At 38.6% G+C, this 12,623-nt stretch overlaps 1 protein-coding gene across 16 annotated transcripts in view; it reads right to left on the reverse strand.

Annotated features, from left to right (window-relative positions):
* Positions 1–12,623, reverse strand: part of BAZ2B (bromodomain adjacent to zinc finger domain 2B) — a 107,719-nt gene that overhangs the window by 22,321 nt on the left and 72,775 nt on the right. For 8 of the 16 annotated variants that reach the window (XM_079310906.1, XM_079310902.1, XM_079310903.1 and 5 more), the window contains 10 exons: positions 11,446–11,538; positions 11,273–11,334; positions 8,313–8,378; positions 7,554–7,619; positions 6,897–6,941; positions 6,617–6,649; positions 5,380–5,445; positions 2,816–2,956; positions 1,823–2,077; positions 892–1,106 (listed from right to left, as the gene is read on the reverse strand). In XM_079310906.1, the coding sequence (XP_079167032.1) occupies positions 892–1,106; positions 1,823–2,077; positions 2,816–2,956; positions 5,380–5,445; positions 6,617–6,649; positions 6,897–6,941; positions 7,554–7,619; positions 8,313–8,378; positions 11,273–11,334; positions 11,446–11,538 (1,042 nt within the window). The remainder of the gene's footprint in view (positions 1–891; positions 1,107–1,822; positions 2,078–2,815; positions 2,957–5,379; positions 5,446–6,616; positions 6,650–6,896; positions 6,942–7,553; positions 7,620–8,312; positions 8,379–11,272; positions 11,335–11,445; positions 11,539–12,623) is intronic. The other 8 variants (XM_079310898.1, XM_079310895.1, XM_079310901.1 and 5 more) reach the window with 2 other exon arrangements.

Genomic DNA, 12,623 nt, shown 5'->3' on the forward strand with positions numbered 1-12,623 from the left:
TCAGCAATTACAGCTGTTTCTCTGATCAAAGTTCAGAAACTCAAGTTCTGAGTGATCACTTCTACAAACAGGATCTAACAGTCCACTGCAACAAGAGGCAGTTTCTTTATATGATGAATTTCACTGATACACATGAACTTTCTTCAGCAGCTGATATACAGCACTTGTACTGCCTACTTCTGCTATTTTTCAGCTCTGGAAAACCTGAAGTATCTCTTCCATTCCTGCCTTAACACAGCCCTGGTTAACTTTTGCAGCACAGAGTACCAAACCCAGCAGAATACACCAGGAAACAAAGCAGCACTCAATTAGGTGATGAAAGCCTTTACCATAGAAAGTCAGTCTGTGGACTTTTCATTGCACATTGGTGGGTTTTGATAAGTTGCTGAACCTAGAGGGGATTTAAAATTATGAAATGCTATACACTACCAACAACAAATGCAACACAGATCCTCTTGAATTAATATGATGATACATCAAGCCTGCCACTTCACCTTATGACCCTATTTAAAGTATTTGTACAGCAAACATCTTCAAAAACAAAAGGAAAAAAGGGAAAACAGTGTCCTGTAGAAGCCTCAAACAACTCTTCCAAGCTATTTCCTAGAATACCCAGTAAATTTCTTTGCAGTCAACCTCATCGTTAATTCCAAAAACTGATAGAGGAATTTTGGTTCAAGCTTTGAAAACAAACAGACCAAACATGTAAAAGTTCTATTCTTCCATCATATCAACAGTACATAAAGGTAGGGAGCAGTAACTCAACCAATTTCAGCTTTCATTGTAAGAACATAAGTAGTCCTCCTGTAACAGAATAGTGAATACATAATACTTCGAACTACATCATTTTTCTAATTTTATTTTTACACACCTGTTTGGGAAAAATCTTACCTTACTACACTTTTGCTGCATGCTAATTCATTAACCAGAAAAGCAAGTACTGATGCTTTCTGAGCAGGGGAATGTGCCTGAAAAGCTTTGGTCTTCAAGCTCTCTGTCAGCTCTGTTTGCCCACAATGAGCCTCCATGAAAATCTGCAGAATCTCAGACACATTATCTCGATTGATACCAACATTCAGTAATTGTTCTCCAAGAATAGTTTTAGCCTAAAAAGAACAAAGACATTTCAAACAATTATGTTTAAAAACCACTGTTTTCCTTTATAGGCTCTATTATTGTTTATAGAAGATCTAAGGGTTTGTTTCCATTTTTATATAAGGACTTCAAACATGATGATTCTTTTAAACTATTCAAATGCAAATATTAAATACAGTAACAAATTACAATGTCTTCACCTCTAAGTTTTTAAAAACAGAAATAGTATTAGTAATAATTAAATGGATTACATGTAAAAAGGCATGGCCTAACTGAAAATTGATGAATACTGCTTTGTACAAAGATGCTATGAAGAGCTCTAGAGTGGAAGAAAGCTGTACTGGCTTGAAAAAGAAGGCCAGTAAGAAAGAGACATGAATGAACTGGGGTTTTGATGAAGTGACCTAGACAGCAGACCTTAGGGAAAGAAATAGCAACGGACAGAAAGGAGTTAAAAGACATGGCCACAGATGTGACAGTGCCCTGCAAAAGGTCCAATATAAATGGGATGTATGTTTGTGTGTGGAGAAAACGCACTGAAACACATCATCAGTGGAAAAGGGGAAAGCTGATGGGACACAAGGTTTTGGAGTAACATCAGAACAGTGACACTGCAGAAAAGAATTAGGAAAGAGAATGGAAGTCCATGTGAGAGAGGTGTCAGAGACGCATTATGAAGAACGCATTGACAGATACAGGGTGTTTACTATGGATATTCTCTTTTTACCTTGTGTACTGTACCAAGTCCAGGATCGCACACAGCTGCAGAGACAAGTTTCACAAGCAAGTCCTGTACTTCTCCCATGCTGTCCCCTATGTTGAGCAAACCCTCTTGAAGAACACTCAGGGAGGGAACATCTACGGTCACATCAAAGCCAAGAACTTTACCAAAGTTACGCAGGAACTGCACTACCATGAGGCAATCCGAAAACGTGCTTCCATCAAGAATGAGGCCTGGGATGCGAGGCAGCTCTGGGAAAGGCTGGAAAATCAAGAAAAAATGTGAAATATTCAGGAGCATATTACAAACGGGTTTTTTTGGTAACAGCTGGGAAATTGATTGACACTTCCTTCTGACCTACAGCATGACAATGCTGGAAGCTACAGGTGACAGGGAACCTACATCCCTTCTCCATTCAATGATGAAACACATTTAACTTTTCACAAATCATAGGAGGCAAGAGTTTAAGAAATACTTCTCTTTTGGCCAGGAGACACTGTAAGGATCTATTCTGAGCCAAAGTACTGTAAACGTGGTGTAAAATGATTTAGGGGGAAAAGAGAAGGGATTTCTCAGGAACAGAGATTTTGAACCCGAGCTTTGTCAAGCCCTTACAGACAAGAACTAAGAACTCGGAAGACTGGGACAGTAATTTTTTTTGAGCAACAGCTTTTGAGAGCTCTCTAGATGATGATCTAGTGCATGTACCGAGGCATGTTATATATTCTTCATATACAAAAGTAACTTGAGCAAAGAATTTTTTTGAAGCAACAATACTTTTTGTGAAGTAGGCCTCTTTTAAACAAAAAGCAGCTAATTAACTAAACATACGCTAGTGTGTAGTGTTTCAGTATCTTGTATATATTTCAAATAGTCCTCTAATTACCTCAATTAAAACTTGAATGCTTTGAGCGTGGTTGCAAGAAAAAAGAGTTATTGACAGAATTGTAAAATACACAAACAAGAAGCAAGAAAGTAAGTCTGTGTTGCTGTGATCACCTTCTGGTCTGCTAAGCACATATCTTCATTTGGCTTCTTTAGCTCCTTTGCCATTTCTAATTCCAATCTCCGCTGTTCCAGTTTACGTTCTTTATTTAATCTTTTTTCATCACGTTTCTCTTGCTTTAGCCGCTCTTTTTCCTTAAGAGAATTGAAAAGGGGAAAAAACCAAACCCACATATTAAACTTACGAAAGACCAATAAAATAATTTGAAAAGCACTATTTCTGTAATCTTAATAATCACCACATCAATTAAGGAACCTGCATTAAAGTAAAGAGGAGAGGAAAATTAGAACAAAACCACTGAACTGTAAGGTAATCTTAGATTAACGGTTTTCTCTCCTGTCCATGCAGACACAGGTTCCAAGTGTGTTTGCACAGAAAACCTTTTTGAAGTGCCATTTAAGAAAGACGACTGAGTGAAAATATGGCAAAGAATTGCCATGCAAGGCATCTGATTTTAAAAACTGCTTACACCCCAGCATCATTAATCTGCACCTGCTAGAGCAGAGACCACTCAAGAAATCTCTCTGAACAATACATGGTTTAAAAAGTCCCATAATACATAAACTAGATATGAATACCTTATAAGATACAACTCATCTTTTCAAACACAGGTAACTTCTGGCCTTGAATTACCATACACTTTGCATGCAACCTGAAACTGAACATGTTGTCCTTCATGTCTTATATGCACAACAAGAAAACACAGATCAAGTGTGAAGCCAAGCATCTATTATTAGTCTCTTCAATACCCTCCACAGTGGAGTCACACCAATGCTTCACCAACTCTGTCTGTAACATGCCAAGACTGACTGAACCTGGAGCTCTCGTGGCCTTTCCCATCCTCGGTGCCAGAGGTTCTGCTGCCACATGTTCAACACCAACCCACTGTCCTGGTGACACAACTCCCCACACACCACTGTCGAGTGTAAAATGTGAGGAATCTGCCACACATCAACATCACCTGCTCAGAGCACAGAACCGTGCCTGTAAACAAACAGGTCTGTGTGTGTGCCACCACTCCAGAACCTGATACAATATGGAGCTGAAGCTGCTGTATGTGCTTTCACCTGTGACACAGGAGAGCTAAAGCACCAAGCCCAGACAGTTCCCATTACTCAGAACCCCTCCCTACTATTCTGTTCGTTTTAGAGGTCACTCCAGTCTCTTCCATTTACTACCACCATATTGTGCAACAATGAGAGAATGGGCAATACTAAGTGAGGGTTCAGCTCCATTTGTAGGTCAGTATTAACCACTGACTTCTCTGTAGAGCACTGGCAGGCCCCATGACTTCTTATTCTTCCTTTTGATTCTATACAGAGTATTACCAGAACACTAGTGACATCTGTGGATAACCACTGTGAGGGCACAGCCATCATGACTTCTACTGCTACAGTCCTTAGTGGATTTTATGCAAGATTGAGTTTCACATTAGATGCAAAGAACATGTATGGACCAGTAAATTTACACTGGCAAAAAAAAAAAAAAAAAAAAAAAAAGCAGTGACATTCAGAACTACCCATCTGCCCACCTGCTTGCTGTGTAGGCATCCTCTGTACTGCCAACACAGGGGCTCTTCATCTACACTGAGTTCGTAAGAGACATCTTGTATGGAAAAACCACAATACACTAAAGCAGCATGCTAAATCCATAACTTGATTTTAAAATGGGAAATGCCCTCTGATTTGCTTTTGGAGAAGTTTATTGCCTTTTCTCTTAGTCTATGTCAATGTCTCAAGGCCAACTGACACAGCCTACAATTTGTTTTTGCCAATTTGAAACACTCTACGACAGGAGAAAGCAAGAGATGTATGTATGGATATTTATGTGGCAACACAGTAATTTACAGCTGTGATAAAAAATAAAAACTTTAGCTGCACTATGTTCCATAAATCTATTTAAAGTTTTACTGGCTGAAATAAACACTGTTCTATTTCTATTAGAGTAAGAATATAGTTAGTTAGTGGATCAGACTAAATGACTGTTCAGCTTGGGATTCTGATTTCCAACAGCAGAATGGGTGCTTAGCATATAATCTTCCTCTATTTCCTTGCATTGAAGTATTATTCAGTTTTTCTTGGGTTTGGTCAGTCACTTTTATTGAAATTTGTAAATACACCCTAGAGAAAAGCTGTAACAATTTTTTTAACAACTACTTGCAATAATGACGGTTATCTTACTTCAGTATCTTCACTACCTGCATTTTATTTACTAAAGTCTGAGGATATAGAAATATATAACAAGTAAAACAAAAAGTAAATTAGCAATTGGGGGGGGGTGGGTGGGTTTGTACTTTACTTATATTTCCTCTCAAAAACGTCCAGAACTCTCAAAACTCAGCAATCTGTGTCAGTGTTCAACCATCTCCCTCCAAGTAAAAAAGTTTTTTTTCAGTTCCAACAGAATTTCCTGCATTTCAATTTGTGCCTAATGCTTCTTGTCCTACTGCTGCAATGTACACAAATCAAATTATAGATGATGTAAAAAGACACTGCTCTTCTACAGATGACAGCAGAATGAAACCATGAAAACTTCAAACTTTCAGGTTAATACTCACTTCTGCTTTTTTACGTGCTTCCATGGCTTTCATAAGCATCATATGTTGTCTCCTCCGTTCTCGTTCCTATTGAAGCAAGTAATATTAGAACCAAACTAAACCACATTTCCAAATCAGTAAAAAAGCCATGTAACAAATTCAGCATTAATAGACAAGTCACAGTAAATACTAAATATAGGACAAGAATGGCCAAGTCTGTGCATGTTTTAGTTCAGGTTTAGAAAGCAAATACAAGAACAATCAAAAGCAAAAAGGTAAAGCAATGAACATGGAGACAGTGTAAAAAAGAAGCATACAGATTTACTTATGGTCAGTTGTGATGCTCCTTCATAAGCTGGCAGAACAAAAAGCATAATGGTTGGCTGGAACAGGTCAGTTACCTTACATCTGCTATGACGGAACTTGCAATTTACTTCTTCAATAGCCAATTCAGCAGAAATTTTAAACTGGTCTTTTTCAAGCATTGCAAATGTTAACATTTTTGTAACCAAGCAACAAATTAACGTGATTGATTTTATCAGCTCTAGATCAGTTTTAATCAAGGCAGTAGTGGTGCATATATGTACGCAACAACACTTGCACTTACTGATGCCTGTCCCTCAGTAAATTAAGTCAGTAGCTTCAAATGCATTAAGGAGCAGTATTCTAGGACACTAAGTACAGGGGTTTTGCCTTAACAAATCTTGGCCCCAGTAATGGCTATAGGAATTTTATCATCTGGTTTGGTGGGGTTAGGATTACATTCTAATATTTCATTGTGGACTTCTAACATTATGTATTTATCACCAGCTGAAACCTAATTTCCTCAGTATCTTAAAAAGGGGAGACATCACCTGATTTCTAAAACAGGTTAATTCAAAGTGTATTTAAAATGTCTGGATTCATTCCCAGTGAAAGGGAGAAGACTTGCAGAGATCATCCAAGTGACTACCTATTAATTTTGCATCAATACCTGACTTTATATATTAGTTAAAGTTTTTACTGGGACATCAGTAACATCGATCCCTGGTTAAAAACCACATTTAATTATTGCTACATTCAATTTATACACATGTTCAAGACATGTCTTTTTTTCCTTAACAGACAAGACAAGCAGATGTATGCAATGCACTGTGCTGTAAAGCCATGCAGCAGTATGTAATATGACAGCAGCCAGTGCTACATTTTATGCATTGCTATGACAACCATATCACAACCAAATCACAATGCGGTGTTAGATGTACAAAAATAAACATACCCATACCATATCTAGTCTATGCCTCTCCAACTCCTGGTAGAAAGAGTTGGCACAACATTATGAAACAGAAATCACAAAGTCATAAAACCAATTTATAATCCCCCAAAAGACCCCAATACCAAAGCAAAGCAAAAAATCGTAAGGCAAAACAAAATCTGTGCAGGAATCAAACCCAGAAGTTTAAAAAGGGCATATTTTGAGGATTCCACCCCCCCATACAACTGAAAGTAGAGCTGACAATTGGCATTCTGTCTGTGTGGTCAATCGAACTTATACCAACCTGGTGCTTCAGAAGAACAGCCTGCTGCCTTCTCATCTCTTTCTCCTTGAACAGAAGAACAAAAGTGCATTTAAAACATCCATCAAAAGTTTCTTACTAAACTGCACAGTCCTGCCACATTAAAACAGCACATCTGAGTTGAATTCTAACTCAGATGAAGAGAGAAGTACACACAACATACATGACAGTAAGTCTGTGAATTGGGAGTTCCATGTTAGAACACACCTAGAATGATGAAGCAGCAACAGAAGTACTTATTACACACACACACTGTTTTCCAGTATCTGTAAAAGAGTTCTGTAGTCTTGCATGCATTACAGCCTAGAAAAAACAATGCTTGCTGAGAAACAACATAGTTTTTCAATACAGTGTGCTTAAAAGATTATTGTGAACAGTATTACTGCACAAACATTTTGTTCTGCAAACTATGGTCATGGCACATAAAGCACTGTCTCTGTATTTGTGTGTATGTCACACATACACAAATTCCTCTGTATGTGCTTCATGCCTTTTTATAACCATACATACATATTATTTGCTGTCTCTATGTCCAGCTTCATTACTGATGAACAGCATCCCAAATTTACTGCTTTTATACATCAACATACGTTATGTACAGTAACACAATTCTTGTTTTTGGAGCTCCTCCAAACAAACCTTTATTCGTTTTTCTGCTTCCAATAATTTGGCATTTGCTGCTTCTTCCTTCTTTTTCTTTTTTGCCTGTGCATGCAAAACAGATCACACAACAGCACCATCACAACTTGAAAATAATCTGATTAGAAGCAAAGTCATATACTTTTAAAAATTAAGAACATCATCACTTATTGCGTACATTGCAATAAATCTCTGATACAGTTTTCATAATCAATTCACATTTCAGTTACTTTATAAAAATTAAACCAGAATTTCAAGTTCCACTCAAAATTATTTCACTTGGCTATTTTAAGAAAGCAAGTACACACAGCAATAATGTACGTGGCAAAGAGATTACTATTAATTTTTATGTCAATGGAGACTTGAAAACTAGCAATCCATCTTTGCTAGTACACCAGCAAACCAATGTTTTAAACTCACTGCACTTCTTAGAGAGCAGAGCATTATATTGTTTCGATATCCTACTACTGCAAACTTGTTCTCTAACAAAGGAATTGCTCTGCTGTTAACTTAAGTACACACAAGACTATTCTGATACAAAATCGTGAGCCCAAGTGTGAATACTTGCAAGATTATGGATCACAGTTACTATTAATCATAAAAGAAAAATAATTTAAGACACATTTTTGAACTGGGCTTTGGAAATCAAGGTTGTCAGAGCTGCTATACTTAGTTCCATTCCTAACTATGCGTGACTACTAAAATACAACCTTCTTTAAAATGGCAACAGAAAAATTACATTTCAGTCATTATTTTTACCTCTAAAATTTGCTGAGCTCGAAGTTCTTTCTCCATTCTAATTTGCTGGATTCGTTTAATTTTTTCCTACAAGGGTAAGAAAGATATTTCTTTTAAAAATATTTAAAGGAAATTTATTTTTACATTTGAAAAACAACAAAACTTATACATACTTTTTTGTTATTGAAACAAATATTATTTTTGTTATTGAGTTTCACCCATTTTAGTCAACTGCTCCCATATGTTTAGAATTCTTATTAGTATTAGATGTCTGTGATAACTCTGCAGGAAGCCACACCTAGTTATGCATAGGTGCTCATGTTTAAGTTATCAAAGTTTTTATATTTTTTTTAATACCTCCAAGAGGACCAGATTAATGACCAAGTAAGGAAGCTAGAGACCTGGAATTGCAGCTGACAATGCTGCAGCTAGTTAGGAACGAACAGAAGGGCTCATGCCATGCAACACAATGAGGTTCTACAGTGGCTCCCTGACCAAGAAAGAGTGAGATCTGCCGAGCCCTGCTCGTGCTCAGCTCCTGCAGCCTCTCTCTCACTGTGGTCCCACGGGCAGCACGCAGAGCTGAGCTCAACTAACCCAAAGCCCAGGCTCTGTCAGCCAGGAACACTCACATCATGCAACCTGGCTAACATGCTCACTTCAAATAGTACACTTCAGTTTCTCCAGACTTTTAAAGCACTCAGGTAATTGATGATAATTTGGAAACTTTAGTATGTACTTTATGAGATGGAACTGTATACATGCTGTAACAAAAGAAGTAATTGGAACGGGAACCATGGGTACTACAACACACTGAAGCATGTTTCATCATGGTGAGAAGAAAATGATCAAGTTATGCATTCTACAGATAGATGCTGGGCAACCATATTCTAATTCATTCTTCTTGATTTATTAGTTCCTATAATCTGAACAAAGTCTTATCGCTTTGATTGAGAAATACAATCATTGCAAATTATTTCACACTACCTGTGCTGGCTAGGTTTGTCTGTCAAATTCGCTATTAAAAATTCAGCAGCACATTATTTGAGATTTTATTATTTCAAAAGAGCTGACTGAGCCACAATGACTAGGAAGGACCATTTTGAAGAAAAGTGCATACATCCAGCTGAACTTGCTCTAAAGTTTTAATACCAAAACCCAGACCATGGAATAGCCCTGCAAGCAGGGAGAAGCCTAGACCAGAAATCTGAAAAGGAGTTCAATGAACTTCTCAGGAACAGCACACGCTTTCCCAACAGTGAGGGTAAAGCCCATCTGTACAGAACACATTGTTTCCTTGTGAGCTGGCCTGAGACGCTTAGAACACAGACCACTCTAAATTTTTGCTCTATGGAGAACACATAATGATGTATACACATTATTGAAAAATACCTAAAACCAAAATGAAGCTCCTAAGAAAATATAATCTAAAATATTTAACAGTAAAAGGGCGATCACAGATGAGAAAGACATACAAAGTTTTCTGACAAATAGAGCTCCAATCCATGAAGTCTAATAAACTCCAGGCAAATCTTACCAGCTCCTTAAAATGTTGAGAAGTCCAACATAATACAACCTTATGTAGACAATTAATTCAGAGGCCTTGTTCAGACAGTGCTGAACTTTTTCCAACATGTGAAGCTCACAGCATGGACCTCAAATCTCTATTATCCCCCATTATACTCTATAACAAAACAGTGGAAAGTTGAAAGCATGTGCTACATCCTCTCAACTCCATAAAGGTTAGAGTCAGTACACAACAAACTTTTCAGCGGAGATCACAATAATGAATTATATCAGAGAGGAAGTACTCTGCACATTGAAATCATGAGTTTTATCAGGTTACACATCAAGAAGGAATATGATGATGACAAACAAGGTCTGGATTTGATGCATCCAACAATTTAAAAATTCTTGCTTCCCGGATCCCTTGGAATGCAAGAACCACTTGAAAATCATAGTGTGCTCCCTTTCTTTAACAAGCATGGGTTGCCTTGAGAAGTGGACACATTGAAACTGTCACAATCTACAGAAGTGCAGACTGGCTGAGGTTGGGAGGGACATCTTGAAGTCACCTTGTCCCCACTCCCCTGCCCCAGAAGGGTCACCTAGAACCAGTTACCCAGGACCATGTCCAGGCTGCTGTGGAAAATCTATGTGGGAGGCTCTACTGCTGGTTGATACCCAACTTGCCATCAACCAGGACCCCCAGAACCCTTCCTGCTCTTCAGCCCCTCATTTCCCAATTTATAAACACAACCAGGGTTGCCATTAATATATTGAAAAAACTGTTTTCCATTGTCTCCCACATTTCTGGCAGCTCCAACTTCAGCTGAGCTTTGGCCACATGAGTTTTCTCCCTACAGTGGCAAGCAGCACCTCTGTCTTCTTCCCATGTCACCCATGTCCAATGTTGGGATGCTGAGATCATACATGCACACTGAGGGGCTGGGGCACATCCAGAGAAGGGAAATAGAGCTGGGAAGGGGCTGGAGCCCCAGGCACAGCTGAGGCAGCTGGGAAAGGGGGCCAGCTTGGATAAAAAGGAGGCTCAGGGGGACCTTCTCACTTTCTTAAACTCCCTGACAGGCAGGTGCAGCCAAGTGAGGGTCAGGCTCTGCTTCCAGGGAACAAGGGACAGGACAAGATGAAATGGCCCCAAACCGTAGCAAGGGAGGTTTAACTTGGATATTAGGTAACATTTCTTCATGGCAAGGGTTGCCTATCTGGCACAGGCTGCCCAGGGCAGCAGTGGAGTCACTGACCCTGGAGGGATTTGAAAGATGTGGTACCTGGGGACATGGGCTAGTGGTGGATCCAACATTGTAAGTAATATACACTGTGTGTGCTCTTTAAAACTAGATCTAAAACATACACTTCATAATCAGCATACTTAGTAATTTACTAAATATTTGAAATACACCTTGCTGAATGATTTAAAACATCGTTGAAAGAGCGTATTTAGCAATTGTATAGTTTACCTGTTGCTTCATTATCTTTATCTGCTCCTTCTGCTTTCGCTTTTCTTCAGCTGCCATAATAGCTAACAAACAAAAGCAAACAATATCAGCAGAACATGGCAAGAGACAGGTAACTTTTCATAAACACTTTTCAAAATAATCCCCTAGCATACACAAACTTGCACAATACTTACCTTGCTGTTTTTTTGCTTCTTTGGCAGCTCGTGCTTGCTCCTGCTTCTGAAGCTTTCTCAGTAGCTTTATTTGTGCTGCTTGCCTAGCTATTTCTGTTACAAAAAGAAAATATTAAGTTCATAAAAACAGTGCTGTCCAACAATACAGTTCATGTTCCAGATATTTGCGGTTTGTAAAAAGAAAGAGCAAACAGAGGATTTGTTTTGCACACACTGGCACTTACAAAATGTTTCTATGAACCATCATTAATGGCACATTGTGTATCAATAACTGCATCAATAGTGCAAATGAACATGAGTACTTTCTACATAAAATAAATACTTTTTTTGGAGGAAAAAAATATTTATCAAGTGACAGAATCGTGCCAATAATGTTGGTTCATTTTCAAACCTTTTTCTTCTTTCTTTTTAAAGCAGAAACCATTAATTCAAAATTACTAAATCAACATTTTATTCAGAAAGCATGGATTAGTTTTCCTTAGAAGTCACCTCATGCAATTATGTAATCCTTTTGTAACACTGCAGCAAGAGAACACTCTTTCCTTTGGCTACCTAAAGCCAGACATTCTTATACTAGTTAGTAACCTCCTGAAGCATTCTACTACTCCATGACAGCATTTCTGTGTGGGAGTCCAGGGTTTTTCCCTGGCTCCTCTGGGGATTCAAAAACCCCCCTGGCCGACCCCTCAGAGACCCCCGAGTGCTGCCCAGGAGCTGCAGGGGCTGGATTTGGCTCCTTGGGAGAATCTGCTCACGTTGAGAGAAGAGACACAGAAAATGATGATGAGTAGAGTGTAAATTAGAATGTTAGAATGTAGTACAAGTAGTTTTTTAGATTGTTTATATTAAGGGCCATGTGGCCAAGATGGAGGATCCTGGGTGTGGTGGGCTTCTTCCTCCTTCTTCTTCGTGTCATCCATGCTGAAGTTGCACCCTGGGAACCACAGACTGGATGGGGAAAGAACTGGACATTGTAAAGAGGTTGCAAGCCATTGGGGAAAATTTGTAAATATTGTATACATAGTTTAAAGGCCTTGGCACAGCCCGCCCAGGAGAACCTTCTGCAGAGCGGACCTGTGCTGGGCTGGCAGAAACATTTTTAAGATAAGATAAATAAACAGCCCTGAAACTACACAAGGTCGTCTCAAGCTGCTTTCTTGACGGTGCCTCCAAGAGAA

Source organism: Erithacus rubecula (assembly GCF_903797595.1).
Source record: "Erithacus rubecula genome assembly, chromosome: 8".
NCBI classification, from domain to species: domain Eukaryota; kingdom Metazoa; phylum Chordata; class Aves; order Passeriformes; family Muscicapidae; genus Erithacus; species Erithacus rubecula.